General features: G+C 39.1%; 1 protein-coding gene across 4 annotated transcripts in view; it reads right to left on the bottom strand.

Moving 5' to 3' along the window:
- KCNN2 (potassium calcium-activated channel subfamily N member 2) overlaps positions 1-22087 on the bottom strand; it is a 114065-nt gene that overhangs the window by 5028 nt on the left and 86950 nt on the right. For 2 of the 4 annotated variants that reach the window (XM_090038391.1, XM_090038394.1), the window contains 2 exons: positions 9300-9410; positions 5742-5869 (listed from right to left, as the gene is read on the bottom strand). In XM_090038391.1, coding sequence (XP_089894517.1) covers positions 5742-5869; positions 9300-9410 — 239 coding nt within the window. The remainder of the gene's footprint in view (positions 1-5741; positions 5870-9299; positions 9411-22087) is intronic. The other 2 variants (XM_090038393.1, XM_090038392.1) reach the window with 2 other exon arrangements.

The raw sequence follows: 22087 nt of genomic DNA, 5'->3' as shown, positions 1-22087 counted from the left end.
ACAAGACCAAAATAACTGCATGGACAATGCCTTGAGTACTTTGTGTAAAGTCAGAACTGGTTATGTGTCTGGTACAATGAGAAGCATGCTTCCTCAACACCGCAAAAAAGAAAGAGAGCAAGAAAATGTGATGTCCTTGAGACTACTATTTGCCATGGTTAACGTTGAATTCAAAAAGGGAGATACAAATTTATATATACTATATGAAAGAAAGCCAAAACATTCCTTAAAGCCTCAGTATCATGACAAGTAGATATAGGAAGAAACACAATAATAAATACTGATTTATCATTAATGTTACAGTAGTCGAGAATCTTCCCATGCCTACATGACTAGATACAGGTATTAGCCCTGTTCAGTCTGAAATGGATTGGGTTAGAAGGCGTTTTGAACCTGATGAAAGTACAGTGATAAGTGAGTTTCTTATTAATTTAAACAAAGCCTTTATCTGACCAGCAGCTAAATAACCAAAATACTTGTCACTGTATTAATGCTATAGCTCTATTGTATCCAACATACTATTTGCATCTTGATAAGATTAAATTTTAAAATAATTTTCAAACAAGTTTTTCAGAGTTAGCCTAGCTGGGCTATGTTAGCCTAAGTTAGTATGTCAGCATGGAAATCCATTAATTAAACAGGAGCATTGTAAAACTTTGTGTGCATATAGCAAAAAAATATGACACTCAAGGGTTTGTCCCCTTGATGCCCAAATAGTTGCACAACTGTTAATATTAGGTATGAACACACTTTGAAAAAGAATGCAATCTTTCAGTAGCTCACACAAGACAACAATCTGTATGTTTTGCCGCATTTTGAACAAGGACATTTTTTAAATGGAGAATTCTGTTGATTTTTCTGCATACTCAAAAGCAGCAGAAAAACCTTTTGGAAAATAACAATCGCATTACAAAGTTGTGTTGCAAGTAATGCAAACAGACCAACTGATATAAATGGCCTCTTCTCATAACAGCTTTGCCTTGGTGCAACTCCACTGACCTTAATGCTCTTAGGTTACACCAGCATCAGCAAAAGGAAACTTAGGCCTGAAGACAATAGGGCAAATTCAACAGAACATGTAGAGAATCAACTCTAAGAGCTAAATTCTACTGTCAGTTAAATGTCTGCAAATAATTCCTGTGTTCAGCAGATGTCTGCATATGAGCAAGGCTATGGAACATTTCCTATATATTTTATCATACTTATAAAATGAAATGAATCCTACAAAGTAACATCTATACAAAATTATACCTGCCAATCCTAGTGTGAGCTCTTCAGGAAACCTGCTACTGCTAGAGTAAGAACCAAACTCTACCATTTTCACAGAACCATTCCATGTGACTGCTAGTTTAGTGATGCATCAGTCACAGACAGCCATGAAGTTGGTATGCAGAGTCTTTTTTCACTTCATAGTTGTGTGTGGCACAAAATGTTTTAACACTGCCACATTATAGATTAAAAAATTGCACCCTCGGTGTTAGGAACATCCTTGAACTGAAATTCTGGCCCTATTACATCAATGGCAAAGGTCCCATTTACCTCACTGGAGCTGGGATTATTTTATCCTTGACACCTATAAACTGCTGGAAGCAGATAACAACATTTTGCATGTCTCTAATATCTGACATTTGCAAAGACAGCACCATATTCCTGTATTTAGAATTAGGGACAGGGGTCATTCAACTGTGGTTTCTATTTTATTTTTAAATTTCAGCAGACAGTAGCTAATAGTAGCTATACCTGCTCTTTAAATAGTAGGAAACTTGAGGGTGCTGAAAGATTTATTCAAGTTATAATTTTTATATAACCAAAATAGTTCAGGGATTTTACAAAGTCCTCAAGAAATTATCAAGCAAGTAAGTCTTTCTTGGGCTATTCACATTAACTAATATATTTGTACACACACATTGCCTTTCAGCTCCATACTGGCCTTCACATGAAATAAAGTTAAAAACAAGTAAACATTAGATTTAATGTGTGTAATGATTCCTGCTTGTGATACAGAGACCAGTCATTCTCAGAAGGCTGAAACTGAGCCTGTGTGTTAAACTAACTCCCCTGTTTTGGGGAAAAATCACCTATCCTTTTTTAATCTTCATCAGCCAAAACGTTGCTGATGCAGTGTTGGAGCTAATCATTTTTGGAGTACAGAAAGAATGGAAAGAATGAGTTAAGCAGTACAGCCTGGAACAGACTTCGTTAAAGAGATAAGCAGGTACCAATTTGACTGCAGAATTATAGCCTGGATATTTTGTTGTGGATTTATTCAAACTGTCAGGAAACATTTTATTTTCTAGCTTTTAAACACTGTCTTTTGGATAATCCAGTTGTCAGTTCTTTCCAATTTAGCACACTAGACTAATTTCTTTGCTGACTTAAACCTTGTGCAATCCCATTGATACCAAAGCAATAAAGATAACAGCTGCCAGCAGTGAGACAGCACAGTGTGTATATCACCCCAAAAAAATTGGCCCAGGGACTGCAAAGATGCATCTCTCACATAATGATCATTCTTTAGCTGCAACAGCCAGATTAAAAGAAAAACTGACAGATTTGATTTTTTTCTCAAATTTATGAACATGGGTAATCTGATTCCTTCCTTATGAACTTCACTTATCACAGCAAAAGATCATGATTTTGAATCGCATTTCCATGGCAGCACTCAGACCATTAAAATTCACAAATAAAGGATCCATTTGTTGCATGCAGACAGTGGTAAATTCTGCAAATTTAAAAAGGAACAGCTCATACAACTTACTTCCGAGCTCTATTTTCATTTTGTTGAAATAAAAAGACAAAACAAAAGAAAACAAACTGTAAAATATACTAAAACAAACCAACACATGGAGTGGTGCTCAGCTGAGCACAAAGGGCTCGATTCAGCAGTCTGGAAGTCCCATGGTTTGACCAATGGCTTCTGTGGGTTAGCAACTGCTATGAGTTGAGCCTGATTCATTTGCATGGATAATAATGGGCCTTGCAGTAGCTTCATTCCCATTTTCTCTTATCCCCCAAGTACAATCCATGAAGCCTCCTTGTGCATATAGTAGCTGATATATACATTTTTATAAAGATGTCAGGAGGGAAAGACCCTCATGTGTTTTTCATTGATATATGTGGAAATAGAACCTAGAGTAGCTGAAGGCAGAGCCTGAATTACTGTTTTGAAGATGTTGAGGTTTTTACAGCAAAACTGATCTCTGAATCATCATCTACTTGGACCTCATATAAAACAAGCTATAGAATTTCACCCCTTGAATCTTATCTTTACTCTAGTAACTTGATAGTTTAGATAGCATGTAACAGCTTTTAAAAATTTTTTTAAAAAAACTCTTAGAAAAAGACTGATAAGGGATATATTGTCATAAGTCAAAAAATTTGCCCAGCTACTCTAGTGGAACCAAGAGGCACGTGCCAGGGAAACAGAATTCTGGAGATGTGCTCCCGACAGAGGTCAGTCTGCCTACACCCAAGAATTATCTCCAACCTTCTTCAAAAACACAGTAGTACCCTTCAAATCAGAAGCAAAACGCAACAAGGATTCTCAGAAGTATGTATCGGTTTAAGCAAAAAAATTACCACTGTTTTCCACTTCCCCACCAATTGAGCCGACTGAATAGTTAAGAGAAATGCAGAGCAAAAACTTGCAACCTCTTGAAGCTCTTCTGGAGCCCGAAGAGTATTTAATGCTGCAGATCGAGCCCAATGTGCTTTTTATAATTTTTTTTCTATCCCCCACACAAAAATAAACAGCAAGGTTAAAATTAAGGAATTCACTATGCAGTGAAGAAGTCAGTCTAGCAATGCACACACATGTGCACACACATATACCACACAGACTTTCCTGCCATCCAGGGCCATCTCTTTAAGCTGAGCAAATAGATTTCACAGCATGCTTTCCCAAGCTACCAAAATCTCAACGCTTGTAGACTTTTTTTTTTTTTTACGGTTTCCACTGAGTGGCTTTACTACAAGGTCTACAACATTTAGCTTAGCAGGTCTGCTAAATAAAATACTACTTAGAGTGCTTTACATCTTCAAGGCAGTGCACAACCATTAACTAATCTTCACATCATTACTTCAAGGCAGGAAAGCAAACAGCATTACCCTCAATTTACAAATGGGGAAAACCAAGAGCCAGATTGTGTCTGCTACATTCATGCATGAAAAGGCATTTCTACATATGGAGCTTCCACCTGCTGCACACTGTACAGGAATATATGAAAGTCAGCTGTACTCTGGCATCATCTCTGTTGCTGGCTTAGGCCACAGAGATTAGAAGACCATGAAACTACAGCTGGCATATGGGTTTTATAAAAATGTCAATGCAACCTGAATCTATATTAAGTTCTCTGCAGCTGCCCCAAAGTACTGGGGAAGCCCACAGCATGGTGCCTACACCAAGGGCTTCAATGAGCTGGACTTGCAGGGCAGGCAGGAAGTCCCTGAGCAGGCATGAAGGTGTAGAGCCTTTTAAGGCCTAGGGAATCTCTCGTTTCTGCAGACAGAAGGTCTTTTGGCTGCAAACAGATGTTGCATTTATCCTGGAATAAACCATTTTATCTTGGGACAAAGTGTAATCATACAGATGCCTGCGTCTGTTGTCCCACAATGCATCCAAAAAAGTTTCCCCGATCAGGAATAACAACACTTTATCCTGTGATACGACAAAGTATTTCTGTACAGGTAGCCCAGGACTGTATCACTGAATCAATGGCAGAAAAGTGGCACTGAATTCGGCCACTTGCTAAACCCTAATTAGAAGGGTAATGCATGTATACACTAATCGCAGGACATTTTTATTCTGGTACAAACACAGGCACAACTCATCCAGGGACATTATATGATAAGGTGATCTGGTGGTCGGATGAAGGAAGGTTGTTGCTCCATGAACAGTACAACCCCAGAAATGAATGCTTCAAGAATCCTAGTTGACTGTGGATTAGCTTGATGACAAACACTAATTATCAATTTTATGAAGACTTTTAGAGAATGGCAGTTTCATGAATTATATTATGGTGATCCAGTTTATTACTGTTAGCCCTGATTCTCTTTTAAATGCTGGTAGAGTTTAGGATAATTTGGGGTCAGAGTTCAAGTATCTCAGTAGTGAAAAACTCCTGAAGGTCTATCTGCCACCTGGGGATTGCTAGAATACTCCCTTCTTCCCTGCTACTGACAGAAGACACCCAAGTTGATTAAACTGACTAAGGACTCCTTTATGTTGACGAAATCTCACTCTGGGCAGTGGTTCCTATTTGCTCTTTTTAAGCTGATAAAGCATGTCAAACAGGCAGAGAAACTGGTCCATTATCAATTCAATAAACACTCTCTGTACTAATAGCCATTAGTTTATAATTAACACACAATCTTCACTTGAAAATGATTAGGATGCATGCTTCAAGCTGCTATATTTTCTATTTCTATTTTTGACTGGCCAAAAAAAACGGGACAACTGCTTTGAAACAAATTCATAACATAACAAAAACTGGTAATAACAACAGTATAAACATCTCTCTGCCAATTAATGAAATATGACAGAGACTGTCAAGAAAACATTTACAAAAAATCCAGTTCCAAACTACATTGGGAATACACTGCCAACATTTTTTAAAAATCACTACTTTGAAATCTTACTGTACTTATTCTAAAAGAAACAACAAATTCAGTCCCAAGAGCAGAAGTTCTGAGGGAGTGCAGGTAACGTCTGGACAGAAAAACCAAACCAAAAGAGTACTTACTGATGAATAGCCTGCAAGAATTTGCGTTGATGTTTCCTTACTTTTGCATGGTCTATCTTTTTAACCAGCTTTGTATTTTTATAAATTAACCATGTTTCCCTGAGTACGTTGGCAGCTGCATTTTTCACCTGTTTAATAGAAGAAAATACCAGGCTCACAAAAATAGCATTAGTGTGTCTGAGTCTTTTCTAATCTATACTGTCTTTCAGAGACACTCTCAGTCCTGGCTATGGGAGAGCTTCAGATTCAGTGGGAACTTGCTACAGTGATGTAGAAAGAGAGATGACCAGAGGTAAGAGGAACATTTGTAACAGCTTTCTTTGTGGCTTGTAGTCAAATCTGTTTCTGAAAATAATTTGGACCATTTGTAATTAACCAGATACATTTTACAGAACTAAAAATGGATTTCCCTATTACAGATTTGCCACTTTGGGGTCACTTGTATGATTATTTTTTCTCTTGTATTAGTAATTCAACACACTTTTCCTCTGTAAGAAACTCTTGAGCTGATCTAACAGATTGTTCTATTTTACCTTGTTTTCACTCCATCCTTGTTTTCCATTACCCCTGAGGAAAGTATGTTGCCATAACATTATGGCTAGATTTACTATATATACTTCATGTCTGCTTTATATGGGGATAAGGGGGGTAAGCGTGAGGTGGTAGGGAGAAGGGGCTCCATAAAAGATTTCATAATACAAAACGTTAAAGCCCCTATAATTATACTAAGTTGTCTGGCGATACTGGTGTGGAACTGACATTGATTGAAAAATACAGCCAGAGTATTTACATATATTGATGGTTGATGTTATAATTTCTCCAATTCCCGTTAAGGCAAATATATAGTATTAAACTAGCTCTCATCATCATCTCTTTCCCTTTGCTCTTATATCACCTGTCTTACTGAACTGTTAAAGCTAAAGGACTGTATTTAGGAAGGGGCAGGGCAGAGGCTCAATTTCTAAGTAAGAGCTCCCAGAGACAATGGCCAAATAAGAGTTTTTCCACTGACTGCAACATAAAAAGGATCAGGTTCAATGGATCTTACAGATAAGTTCAAGTCCCCAACTCCTCCATTAGGTACAGCCAGCTCTAGGTTTGATTCGCAGGAAATAATTCCAAGTTCTGTGTTACTGATTTATTGTCTGACAAATACCTCGGAAGTAGAGGGTTTATTTGCCTTCCTTTTACATTACCAGAAGGATCAAGACTTCAACAAGAGTAGACTCTAAGGTGAAACACTGTTTAAGTATTATGTTAGACTGGAGTTCACAAATTTTTTGGAGGGAGAAGATGAATAGGATGACATGAAAAAGGAACAAGTAACAACTAAATTCACAAGATTCAGCAAACCTGCATGAACCTTCTTTCCTGTCTAGGATGTCTAACTCTGCAGTCATAGGGTGCGTCTACATGAGATGCTTAATGTGCAGTAGCGTGCCAGGCAAAAACCATGCTAATATACTACTGCACAGTACAATTAAGCTTAGTAAGCATTACTAAAGTACTGTGCTGGTACTACTGTGCATTAAGCAAGTACTAAAAGTACTCCCAGTCTGATCTTGGAATGGCAGCTCCCTCCTTCACCAGCTAGACTCTTTACTGGGCATGTCTACATGTGCCCCTCTCTGACTGTGCAGTTAATACTATGCAATTATTTAGTACTTGCTTTAGCACTGGTGGCACACGGGTCATTTTTGACACTACAGCATAGTAGCAACAAGTTACTGTCCTGTAGTGGTGGTGTTATGGTTAGTGCCTGTCAACGCCATGGTGATGTAGCATCCCGTGTACATGTGCCTACATGTGTTTGAAAATTGCTGCCAAATCAAGAAGGAATAGGTAAATTTGTCTCTATTGCTCACCTTCCTGGTGGATGAGAGTTAGTTTCTTAATACCTACATGAGTACCACCTTTTCCTCAATCTCAGGTTTTCTTACTAGGACTTAAAGGAACCTTTGGATTTGATTCTGAAGGCCTTTTACACCCAAGCTTCTCTCTTAAAATCAGTGAATAATTAAATGAGTAAAGGCAATGGAAACTGTCATTATTTGTTCTTGCTGCACATAAAGCTGTTTTCTGGATTTAGACTCTTCATTGGCTCCTTAGCTCTGGTGTTTACTTTTTAGGGAGGGTTTGTGTTTTGTTTTGTTGGGGGGGGGTGTTAATCAAAGTTCTAGTCACTTCTTTAAATTAGGTTTTATTGTAAAAGTTGTAAACTTTGTCCTTTTATTGAATTATAGTGTTAATCTCGGGAATAACTTTAATGGAGGAGTTACAGTACACTGTAACTGCAGCAGTTAGGATACCCTCTCTCTCTCTCCCCCCATTTAGAAGCAAGCACCCCCTGCCCTGATCCTCTCTCCTAAGCCTTTCCAGCCTCCTTTCCCCTCCCTTCATGAAGCCATGTGGAGTTGCTGCATATATTAAGGGAAGAACCAAATCCAGCAGCATAGAAAAGCTTTTCTGGCCATGTACTGTGACTGAAGAAATCTCCAAATGAGGACAGCAAAATGTTTGAGAACTCGGACTAGTGCCTACTTAGCCTAAGTGCACTTTAAAAACTGGTTTTTGTCTTTTATAATTGGCACATGTGTTTTATTTCTGTTTAATTTCACACACACACGTGTATTATTAGTAACTGTTCAGAATGACCCTAAGATTTCAGAATAAAAGCCAAGGAAAGGAACTCTTTAGTCTTTAATATCATTCACATTCACATTTACCTAACACTGACAGTTATAAACATTTATTACAGTTTTTTGGAATTTAATTTGATTGCTTTGCATTAGCATTTAACTAGCTGTTTTTTTGTAATTGGCATAAATATCTAACCTACTGAAGGTTAAAGTATCTCTCTTCACTGATCAAGAAATTAATACTTAAACTATTTGACTGTTACTTGACAATATTTGACCATATTTAAAAATATTTGACCAGGCAATTAATGAAGTATTTTTTGACCAGTCAAATATCCAGTCCTAACAGGACTACAACCTTTTGTAAATGGCTGATTGAACAAACCATGGAAATGAAGCAACAGCAAATACTTTACTCAACTCACATGGGATTGTGAGCAATTTTAAACCTATTCTTCAAGATACCTTTGTTGTAAGAAAGCATCTCACTTTCATAAAGAACAGTGTTTGTATGGCTGACTTTCAGGAGTTCAGGCTATCATTTATTACATCTAAGAGATACAAGAATTATACACATACTGGAATTTCTTCCTCTCAGATACTGTGTAAAACTGGCTTCAGTTTAACATATCAAACTTCTGTTTTAAAACAATATTATGTTCCTTGCTGTTTCTTCGAGTTATCTTCCTGCTATGTTCTAGCTTCTACAAATCTACTGCCATATGGCAAAATCTTCAAAAAGGCTGAGAACCTGCAACTCCCGTTAATTATGAAAGACGTTCAGGATGTCCAGTACCCCTCAGCATCTTACAGGATTATGCCTATTAATAAATACAATGTTTTAAACGTACCACAGAAATACAATGAACATAACATTCCTTTTCAGTTGTGAATATAAAGATCTACAGTTATGACTTACTCTCTTAGTTAGCTGGGTATCCATCATGAAATTATGCACATGTTTTTCAGCTTTGGTAAGTTCTAACTTCCTTGCAACCACAGCTACCACCAGTGCAGTGCACCCAGCACCCTGAAAACAATAAAACAAACCCCCAAGGAATTACTACTGTGTTTTTCAAAAGCATGTTTTTTTACGAAGTTCCTCCTTCAGTTGGAGAAATATGACAGGCATCAGATGATTCACCATTCTTGATAAATGCAATGAATACACTATAGCTATTTTAGTGCAGTGTTATATAAAGAGTAGGTTACTGTAGACTGGGAAACTGACAAGGCTTCATCAACTCCTTATTGAAGAGCATTGCTTTAAAGGCAGGTGTTTTTCTCCAAGGGTTGAAAAAGAGAATGTGGCCTCTAGAACAAATTTCTAATATCTGAAAAAGGGCAGATAAAAGCAAGTTTTAAATTTCAGAAAATATCTGTAAATGACTCTGAAGGCCGCATGCATAGCCCTTGTCCGCAACTGTCTGCAATTGCTAAAGAGGAAGTAAGATTGGATTAGTATTTAGCACAGTAAAATTAGAGAGCTCTCTTAGGACTTCTTTAAGGTCTAAAGATAAAGTTAACTAAAATCTAATTTTTAGTCACTTACTAAAACATGCTTCATGTTCCCTTCTGATGTAGAAAAGTGATTTTTTCATACACATTACATTTACCACAGAAACAGCCTTGTCACTTGGATTGAAAAAGTAGTGAGGTTCTGTTTTGTACCAGGTATACAGTCATTTACAACTTAATTTATATGAAGTCAAGCACAGCCTGGGTCAAGCAGATGATTCCATGGAAGTCTTTGTCATTTTTTCAGGAGAGAAACCCAGAATGTAGTTTGTGTCAAGGTTAAGTTGAAGGACAATAAAGCAACTAACAGGAAGATAGAACATGAAGTATTTCCTGACTGCTACTTACTCCAACACTACACCCAATGTGAGCTCTGATGTAATACACCTAACATCTATTGACAAAAAAAAAAAGAAAATGGACTCAATAGAATTAGATTTTGTCTAGCCAGGGGATTTGCTCAGAGTCCAGCTGTCAGGAATACATCTTGTAGCAGTTAAAGTCTGTTTTTACATTTGGGAAACTATAATGGTTTTAACCCCAAGTCTCACCTCCACTTTTTCCCTTCCTATTTTTTTTCAACTTCCCCTTACTCCCCTCCCCGCCACCCCCCCGCAAAACCATCCATTGTGTAACCCTCAACAAATACAGAGATCTCCTCACTGAATTCTCCATGGTTATGAAATGTAAAGAGTTCTCTGCAATTCATTCTTTTTCCTGACAGTATAGAGACCCCACAATGGCTCCTTCATTCAAAGATTCGTAATGACTTAATTTGCTTTTTCCTCTCCAGGGCTAAGTACAGACAGTCAAAAAGCCCGAGGTTGAATCTATTCAGTCTTCGCAAGTTAGTCTAAACTACAGAGATTAAACTGAGAAACAACTGGATACACATTTACTTCTGATTCAGGAAATGCAGCCACATGCTTGCAGTGGCTCAGGCCAGAGGCCAGGGGGTGCTAGAACATGCCTCTCTGGCTTGTAGCCAGCATGGGCTGTGTGTTTGCTTCCTCATCCTGATGCCCCCAAGGATTATGGATTTTCAGTCCACAATCACAGCAGCAGGACTCTCCAAGGTTGCTCATCACTTCCTCTTCCTGGTTCCAGGTGCCTCTGTGATTTGTAGTCCACAGTTGCAGCCAGCAGTAAGTTTCAGTAAGTTTAGCAGCAGGGAAGCTCTGTACTTTGGAGAAGGTGGATTTAACCCCTCTCCCTGGCCCCAGACCCCAGCCTGGGTTAGCTTGGGGGAGGGAGGGGGGCAGTCCCTGCCTCCCCCCCACAACCTTCCTCTGCTGGAGCAGACAGCAGAGCCCAGCCCAGCCCAGCCCAGGGCTGGAAAGCATGCTGGGGGACTGTGATTTAATCTGAACCAGGAAGGGGTTTGGGACAGAAGTTTCAAACTAGTTTGACCCAAATTAGTTAAATCTGATACCAAATTCAAACAGGTTTATCTTAAACCAGTTTCAGCCATTTAGAAAATAGTTTATATGCACTGAGCTTCTGTTCTGTTATAGGTTTAAACTAGTTTCTGATTTAAACTGGTTTACATGCAACTTTTATCCTTAGCCCATATCTCAAGACATACTCAATGAATTCCAGAGCTCCCTAAACCTGCCTATCACTTAAATTTGTCTCCAATCCCCACCTCCAACAGACTCCACCAAGGAATCTGCTCCGCTTCAAACATGTGCAAAAACTTGTCTATTGCAGTTTTCTGGCTTATGCAAACTTCCATAATTTGAGCTGCTTACCCCAAATATAAAGCTTTTCCTATATATGGTTGTTTCTGCCGTTTGTCCTCTTTTTTTCACCTTCAAATGCTTCTTCAGGTATCTTGCTCCTTCATTCCCATACTAGCACTGGTGCACCTCCGGGAGAGGGAAACTAGAATTTTCCACTCCTTTCCCTGAATCCCAGCTTTTGGGCAGTGGTAAGTGCAGCACAATCACTGGGCAGCTGGACTAAAGACTGCAGGAGTATTCTATAGGCTGAGAAGGGAAGAATCACATGAAGAGCTCTGATTGCTTCCCCTTTCCTATGAAGAAGGAAAGACTAGGATAGCCAGCTAACTCCGTGTTTCCTTACAAAGAGATCAAATTCTTTTTAGAACTACAGGAGGGTTTGAAAGCTAACCTATGAGGAAAACCTACTGAGCAGCTTTGTAAATCAGGTACCACTCTCTTTAGACCAACTTCTGACCTAGGGATATAATTAAAACAAAAAGTTGTCCCTGCTTACATCAAGGCTGAACTAGGTCCCCAAAGTGCGGTTAGCTTTTTAGGTGCCACACTGTGATACATGCCATGACTCTCATTTATACACTACTGTACATATTTCATGATCAGGCTATACCCCACATGTAGCCTACAGTATTCTCGCCTTCATCCCTGAATCTGAAAAAAAAAGTTACGCAAAGGGGAGAAGAGTGGAATTGCACAGGGAGCTGGGCAAATTCTGGACAAGAACTTTCACCAGCAGCAAAAGTCTCCCGTCTGTAAGGATCATTATCACGTGCTTCTGAAAATGTAGCTTTGAAATTAAGTTTATTAAGTTTTCTATTCTAGAGGGAAAAAAGGTATATCAAGAGGGGCTATAAAGATGATTATTAGGAAAATAGTACCAGTGGAGTCTGTAACTCAACTCAGAAACACCATTACTTGTTAGTAACAATGCATCAAAAGCTGTGCTCATCAGCATTTCCTAAAGCAGTTTCCAAATACTAATTAAGCCTCCAAATATACTTTTGAAGTTGTAATTGATGTAGAAAGATTAATCCACCTGCCTCTGGTGGAGTGTCATAAAGCTGCTGTTCAACAATATATTGCAACAGTCTAGAATGAGAGGTGAAAAGGAATACTTTATCCTTGAATACTCTCATTCAAAGAAAACGATATTCCTTGAACTTTCAAGGGAATTGAGGTAAGCATAATTGAATGACTCTAGATGAAATTATTTCAAGACTCTGATATAAATTCTAATACTTATTTAAAGTATCATGGCAGTTTTCAATGAACAGATTTGGTTAAAGACATTCATCTTAGATTTCCTATGAAAGACAATGCTTGTGCCAGTTCAGTATGCAGAGAAAATTACTTGCATTGAACAATGTTGTGTTCTGTATCACCATAACTGATGCCTACAGCACTGATGTGCATGTTTGGTAGGCTCATAACCAGCCACTCATTCAGACTGATCCTGAAGCAAGTAAGCTGATGCAAGTGAAAATGAACTCTGGATTTTATGTTTAGTCAAAAGAAGAAAGGGGAAGTGTCGCCTGTACACTTATTCTTTATATTACCATGAAAGACAACACACAGGGTTCATTATTTTAATAAGTGTTTATACAGATAATGCATTCAATACCTGGTTTCAAGTCTCTCAATTAATACTTTCTGGGTGCATCTACATAAGATGCTCAACTGCGCAGCAGACTAATTTTCTGTGCAGTAAAGCATCACTGTCTTCATGTGCAAGGCAATTAGTGTACAGCAGACTAATTTATGTGCTGCTGGATAGTCCTGCAGGATATAAGTGGTATCAGGTATTACTGTGCTTAAACAAATGTGTAGTTGGTCATATTAGGATTGGTTTACTCTGGCTCAGTTTGAGTCAGAGTATATTCAACTGCATTAATTGCATGTGTAGACGTCCCCTGTATTATTATACTAATGCTAGTGTGTACCTATAGAGACCCCATCTGAGGCTCTTAACATAATATTACAGAAATATTTAGGTAAGAAGTAGTAACCCCATTTCACAGTTCAGGAAATTGAGGTATAGACAGATAATCAGCCCTGCAATACTAAATGATGGTATAGCACTGTCCATATCTATGATTGTCTTTCTGAGCATCCTTGTTCTTGTAATAGATCAATAAGCTAAATACATATTCAGAATCACATCCACCGGTTTTTTCATATCAACACTGTGCAAAGCTGATACCCTTCTTTGTGTTAGCATAACACCCTTTATACAAGCTTTATATATTCCAGAATGCCTCTTTTTTAAGACGATAGTGTAAATAGTTAAAAAAACTGAATGACTATTTTGAAATGTCACTGTTATGCTTTTTATGTAGGATTAAAGAAAATGAAAAACTACATCTCTGCTTCAAGCTGCTGATCTCCCTTTAGGGGAATCCTATTTCACCAAAACAAAGCAAACAGAGGTAAATGCACGAAGCTTTTGCCACATCAAGGAGGTACAGTACTCTATTTGGCTCTACCCAGATCAGACTGCCTTTCCACCACATTTTCTGTTGGTAAAAAAGCAAGTTTTTAATAGTACATCCTTCATGAACCAAAGTGAAGGGACAAATACAGAAAAAAAAATCAGTACATACTGCTTACTGTAGTTAAAACCTCACTTACAGATATATTCTTCAGCCATGCTTGACTTCCTATGTCAGGACTGTCAGAAAAGAATCTGCCAAGCACTTTCTTCATTTTTTAAGAGTTACAAAGCAGAAAAGCTTGCTACTTACACTGTAAAAACTAGGTAGAAGGGCTAAATTTGATCAATTTTAAGCCACCTCCTAAAGGGAAGAAAGTATCTTATATCACAATAAACAAATTCCTTCTACATTAAGTAATTGTGCTAGAGTTTCAAGCCAGCCTAAAATGTTGTGGTCACAATTTGGAAAGTTCTTCCTTTGTCCAAGCAAATACACACCAGAATTCAATGCTATGCAGAGTTACTCAAGCGTGCTCTCAACAAGCTCACTCAGGGACCAGAAACAGCGTAGTATAAACGGTGTTCATGCATTGCTCTTTCTGGGCTCATTTACCTTGCTGAGAAGGGGATAAATTAGCATGGATGGATACTGACTAACAAAAACCCCTCTGCAGTGAGAAGAGCACAGGGCAAAAGGCTGCACAGTGGAGGAGAATGCTGTGAAGAAGTTAGGTGGCATGGTGCAGCTCTGTGCCATTGATCCCCTGTGCTAGATTGAACTTCTGTGGGTTAGATTTCTTTGTGAGTTGAATCCAGCCTGTGTGCGTTAAGTTACTGACCCCTAGTCTAGATATAAACGAGACAAATTCTGGGTCATTCACTCGCACAGACTGATAAATGTTACAATTGGTCTAACTTTATAATGGTTGTTAACATTTTTCAAATCTCCATGACACCGGTGTAAAAACATACTTGAGTGGCTCATTTCTGAAGCAAAACATTGCACAGCACTTCACTCCAAGCATACATTTACACATGGTACCTGCTACACTATACCATTTTGTGGTTTGAAATGGAAATGTCACAACATGAAGAAGAAACAGTGACTTATATTTTCTAAGACTCTTCAAGAAACATGACATCGTTCCCAAAGGGCTGAGCATCTACAATCCTCTGACTACTATACACAATTCCAAACATGTTTCACAACTATGCAAGTGAACTTCAGAAAAACTTAGAAATCATCTCCTTCACATACCCTACTCCAAAAGAGATCAACTCAAGAAGGAAATCAACACATACTACATCAATTTGAGAGATAAATCTGAATATCTTCCCAAATGTTATACAATGTATATAAAAAGAGTACCAAAGATTTTTACAATGTCCATCCAACATAAAAAGAAGAAATGGAACCAATTACTACGGGAACAACTTTCCCAGCCACTAAACCACCATCAGAGAAACACCACCAATACTGTACAACATTCTAACCTCATAACCGATGAAGCTGAAGGAACCAGTCAATCTCTCCATGCACTTACCAAAGCTGAAAAATGTGTCCTCTCTGAAGGCCTTAATTTCTGTCTGGAAAAATACCCTAATAAGATACTACAATGTGGAGCTAGAAGAATTTTTCTGATGCCTCTGTCTCAAGCAATATTTCTACGACCAAGACAAACCGAGTTTCAACAATACTTCATCCTGTGACAATGAGGAAAAGATTAACACCAAAAAATCAAAAATCAGATTGGACACCTCACAGAGGAGAAACTTCAAACCTCAATGCTATATTGACTGCTTCCAGGAAAGAATGAACAATGAAATAATCAACAACAAACACCATCATAACAACCTCTTCCTCTCAGAGGGAAAGGCCATAGAATCTCTAAGATCCAACCATCAAACAGTAATAAAACCAGCAGATAAAGGACAAGCTATAGTTATCCTTAACCATGAAGGCTACATAAAAGAAACCAACAGACAACTCTCTGACATTACCTACTATGAAAAACTAAAGGAAGATCCAACTCCCCTTTTCACCTTAAAACTCAAAGCCACCATCACATCATTTCCATCTGAGCTACAAGAAACACTACAGAACTCCCTGCACTAACCAGTCCAGGGACTTGTTACAGGCTCCCTAAAATATACAAACAAGGAAACCCAAGCAGACCTATAATATCCAACCATGGAACTCTGAGGAAATATCAAGGTTCATCAAATTCTTCCTAAAACCTCTGGTCACCCACAACCAAATTTTGACCAAAGACACAAGAGACTTTCTAAGAAAACTCAAAAACATAGACCACCTTCCCAACAATACCCTCCTAGCCACTGTTCATGTTACCAGCTTATATACCAATATCCTACACCAGGTTGGCATCTAAGCTTGCCTTACAAATCTACAAGAGCAAGATTACAAATCAGAATACAGACCTAAAGATATTACTGAACTTATACACTTCATCCTCACACGCAACTGCAGTTTCAATAACCAACACTTCCTCCAGATCTTGGGCACAGCTGTGAGCACCAAAATGGCTCTACAATATGCCAAATTTTTTATGGCCCACCTAGAAGAATTCCTCAAGAACTGCACCATCAAACCCATGCTATGCATAAGATATACAGCTTACAACATCATTATTTGGACCAAAATCTGAAGTCTTTGATTTCTATCACAAATTCAACAAACATCACTTCTCCATCAGACTCTCTCTTGAATACTCCAGCACCATTTCCTTTTTAGATGCTATGATCCATATCCAGAATGGTAAAATACAAACCACCATATACAAGACAACCATGGACCAACATACATATCTACAAAGAACCAGTGAGCACCCTAAACACACCAAAAAACTGTAATATATAGCCAAGCTCTCTGACACTACCAAATTTGCACTTAGTATACCTGTGATCATCACTTTGCAAATCCCAAAAGGGCTTTCACACAACAAGCATACTCCTCCAGGCCGATAGAGCATACTTTTGAAAGAGCCACCCGGATACATATGAAGAACTGCTGTACTACAAAAAGGAAAATCCCCACAAATCACACACCGTTGGTTATGACGTACCATCCTTCCCTGGAACATACATGGAAAATACTCAAACAGTTGCAACCCATACAAGAAGATGACCCAATTCTCAGAGAGATCTTTCTAGAACCACTCATCCTAACCTTTAAACAAGCACCAAACTTTGCCAACCTCATCAACAGAAGCAAACTTCCTATGGCCCAAAGCACACCAAATGGATCGATACCATGCCAAGATAAAAAATATAAACCCTGCCAACACATCCCCACCACTCCCACAATAACCACACCCCACAACAGAACCATTCACTATTCCTGGATATTACCCCTGCACCTCTATAAATGTTATACAATTCATCCAGTGCACTAACTGCTCTGTTTGAAAATATGTAGGAGAAAACAAATGAATGTGTACCAGAACGAACTCTCACCGAAAATCTATCAAGGACAAAAATACCAAATTACCTGTGGGTGTCCACTTCTCACAAGATAACCATTCTCTCTCCAGTCTCTCAGTTCTAATCCTCAAAGGGAATTTACAAGACACCTTTTGTATATGAGACTATGAACTTCACTTCATAAATCTACTGGATACAAAAAAAATCACAGACTAAATATAGGCATTGGATTTATGGCATATTATAAACCTTCCTGCCATCTGATAACCCCAGGTAACCTGTCTAAATTTTACCAGCTACATTCCATCACCAGTTCTATATTCCTACTTCTGCCCCCTCACCTGTCTCTCACCTGTTGGCTCTCTGGCAGGGCACCTTTAGAGTATGCAAGAGGTCCAGTGAGAGGGGATGGAGTGCATGAGCATAATGGGAGAGGTGCAGCCAAGGGCAGAACTGGCCTGGCCCCAGGCTGGAGTTACGATCTACGTATGATGCTGCTATCTGCAAGGCATGGGGCACTGTGTACGGTGGTACGGAGCCATGTACAATGCCCCCTGGCACTGGGGCATTAAAATGGGCAACCTCCAGCATTTTTACACTAGGTATCAAACAGCCAGTCACGGCAGGTGGGATTGGATGGGCTGCCACACATAGACAGGTGGGTGGGTCGACGTTGAGAACCGGCCTTAACTTGGCCCCCTGTCACACACTCATTCCCTCAGATCCTCACTGCCACTCCTTTGTATTTTCACAGACCTGCATTTTTCATATTGGCTTCTATTCTACCCAGGAGAGCACACAAACACCAACAGATTCTCCTTATACCTGAAGAAGGGTGTTTGTGCCCAAAAGCTTGCAAAGAACAATCTTTTCAACTATTTAGTCAGTCTAATAAAAGATATCACATCTACCCAAAGAACCTTGTCGGCCTGTGCCCTTAGACCAACATGGTTACAACCTACAACCCCACAGAACAGTCAAGATATTTAATAACAAAGACCATTCTATGCATCTTCATTCTAGACATTGTCTCCCTTATCAGAGCAAACATGGATGAGTTTCTATACTTCTTTACAAGGGCACAACAAACATTTGAACAATTCCTAGGGATTCTACTCAGTGACAAGAATTTAAAGTCCACTGCTAGAAGATAAATGTGTGGAAGTATTCAACTGAGTGTTTAAATACTGGGAGTGTGATTCTCCCTTCAGTTACACCTACACCAGTCTAATTTTAATCACTCTCCTGAATCAAACTGAATTACAAGAATAGAAAACTCAGACCTGACTCTCTGCTAGAAGTAGTTTTCTGACATTGTTCTGGAATTCTTCTGTAGGCCTACAGTATTCCAAGCCAGCAAGGAGAGAAGTGAAATTGCATTTACTTTTCACATCATTATTAGTATTATTATGGTAACTAAAGAACAGGAACTTACTGAACTTATACACTTAGCCAGATTTTCTCCCCAGGATCTTCCCCTAGGAGCAAAATAAAAAGCTGTTCCTACGTCATTGTTGATTGTGACCCGACTCTGTCAACCAGATAACATCTACATTTTGAAGATTTTTTCTGCAAAACAAGTTTAACATAGCCTTTTCTATCCATCCACACAGGTAAAACTTTCATCTGAGCTTGTATAATCTTTCTTGATTATTGCAACATTCTTTTTCTCTGGCCCTGACAAATGCAGTCTTGCCCCACTCGCATCCATTCAGAATGGTACTGAAAAGATAACTTTCTTAGATCATCATGTTAACCACATCATCTCTCTCTATCAAACATAAACTACTTGTCTTCACTTTTAAAGCCCTTCACAATCCATTCCAGCTTGCTTATCATCTTTCATTCATGGCAGAGATGACAACTCCCATCTACAGTTGTTCCATGATACCAGGCTCCATTGCCAATTACTAAATTTTCAGTTACCTTCATGCATTCTTGCATGCTCCTCTCTCACACGTTGACAACAGGTTTTTGTCAACATCAGGTATGCTTACTATGCAGACTGCAGCATAGCACAGAGACACTGCACTAAATTCTGTGTTGCTACTGCTGAACTACTTACCTGGGCTAGCTTTAAACTAGTCAGCTTATCTCAACACTGTATAGAAGCCTGCAGCATAGACATATTCTGCGTGACCACAACAGTCAAGGCAGCAACTTTAGAAGGGTAAGGTAAATAAATACCTGTGCCAAAATGACTGGAAACTACAGAGGTAGCTAGAGAAAGACCTGAATATTTGTTAAAGATTTCCTCAAGTCCAGAGGTATTCAGATATATTACTCCATGTTGGATCCAACACAGAAATATCCAGAGGTAGAACAGTGGTGTTATGCTAGATCCAACACACAGATATCCAAAAGTAGAAAGGTTTTAATCTGGACTTTTACGAAATTAAGAGGATTTGTATTTGGGGGTTGTAGTTTGGGTTCAGTGCTTCAGTGACAACCAAAATGTAGTGCTGGCAACTCACAGGGTATAGACAGAAGTTACATTTTTTGCATGATTGGTCCTCTGAAAATGCTCTACAGATATGCTGAGACAAAAGTGCACGGCTGCAGAGCACTTTAAAAGTGGCCAATCACATGAAAAATTAATTCTCCTCAAATGAGGTACCAGAGGAAGGTACTTTATTTTAGAACTTGTATTCTCAAGGGTTAATTTGTCATATTATTAGGACTGGGCTGATACAGCCCAGTCCCACCCCTGGGCCTGTCAGCAGGAAGGAAGGGGGTGGGGTAGGGATGGGGCACTCTTTGGCTGGTTGCTCACCTCTAGGGAGGCTTGATCCTCCCCCAGGCAAGCATCTTGTAAGTTGGGAAGGGAGGCACTCTAACTCACGGCACTTTATATAAAATGCCATGAGTTAGAGTAGGGGCCTACATGTCTGTCAGTGCCCACAAGTAAAGGCTTAATAAAAATATAAAGATGATAAAATGTGTTGCCTGAGAGAGCAGCAGTGAAGACTGTCTGGAAAGAGGTTTAAACTCCTGGACTGAGTGAACTCTTAAAGTACTTCCTCTTGGTTCTGCCTCTGAGACGCCAGAATTGTATTTACATGGTGTTGTGAATTGGGCATTACTGAATCTAGTCCTACTACCTATAAATTATATTTAGCCTTCAGGGTGCTATGGTTTGGGAGAAAGAAGCAATGTCATGTATTAGTGGGCTGGCTGGAAGTCTTAGTAACTTTGGTTTAGTTCGGGGTGGGCAATTATTTTGGGCGGAAGGCCACTTACTGAGTTTTGGCAAGCCAGAGGGCTGCATGACAGGCAGCCGGGGCAGATGAGTATTAACTTTCTAAATTTTTTATGGGCTCCGCAGGCCGGATAGAATGGCGTGGCGGGCTGCATCCAGCCCACGGGCCACAGTTTGCCCACCTCTGGTTTAGTTGGACTGGAAGTAAATGGTGTTGTTTAATACTATAGTTGTCATAAAAATGTCCTGCTATACTTGCCTGTAGCTGAGAGAAGGCAGTTGCCAATTTCCTTGCTCATTTCCCCTGGGGTCCACTGAGGGAGAGAGAAGGTCCGCTTTGCAGACATATGGCTCTGGTGGGAAATTTAGCTCTGCACCAGAAAAGGCACAACATTCCTCCTGCTGCTCTGCATAAAATGAAAAGCCTGTAAGAATTTAAACAGATACTCTGTTCATTAGGCTGTCTAGATGGGGGCTTATTGGACCAGCCAGGAAACAAAAAAATGGTCTTGCTTGAAGTAAACCACTTCTCCAAACAATCCATATAAAAATGGTGAAAGAGGAATCCATCCATGAGACAAGTATAAGATTAAGAAAATGGTGTTATGACTATGGCTATGGACAGACGTTCAAAAAGCCCGAGGTGGAATCATCTAAGTTATGTGGTTTTCTGTAAGTGGCATAGTTTAGATTGGTAGTGAACAGAACACATGTTCACCCTCTGGTGGGAGGGGCAAATCTTAGAACGAGTTCCACCATTTTTAAACCAGTCTACGTGTACCAAACTTCTGTTCCATTATGGGTATAGACTAGTTTTGTGTTCCGAACTTCTCTTCCATTATGGGTATAGACTGGTTTCCAATCACTTATACTGGTAAAAGTGTAAAGTCTGTAACTGGCATATGTGACCAAATTTTTAAACCTAAACCTTTGTATTTGCTGATTTCTGTTGGGAAAGAAGTGTAACCCAGCAGTGCTGAAACATGGAAGGTTATAGCATAATTACTATATACTCCCATCCAAAAATCAGAGAATATATTAAAAAAAAGTTTTGCAGACCACTGTACTTCAGCGTGTACTTTTTTCTTGGCTAGCATTTGACTCCATAGGAGTTTTTGTCCGTGTACAGCAGAGCTGAATATGGTTCTATGTATTTCTGCCTATTCTATGCATTGTATTACACACTCACAACTTACTTTATGCCAGTCTTTCTGTTGATTTTTTTAAGTTAATTTAAAACTTCGGCCCACTTCAAGGGAGGTACCTATACAACTGGTATAAACCCAGTTTTTTTAAATGGATGCGAGAGAGAGAGAGGTCACATGCACTTTCTGAAGGTATAAACTTTTGCTACAGAATTTCTACTGGGTTGGGAA

This window comes from Crocodylus siamensis, chromosome 3 (genome assembly GCF_052110815.1).
Source record: "Crocodylus siamensis isolate JL-2025a chromosome 3, ASM5211081v1, whole genome shotgun sequence".
NCBI lineage: Eukaryota > Metazoa > Chordata > Crocodylia > Crocodylidae > Crocodylus > Crocodylus siamensis.
This window is presented reverse-complemented; position numbering and strand designations above follow the sequence as displayed.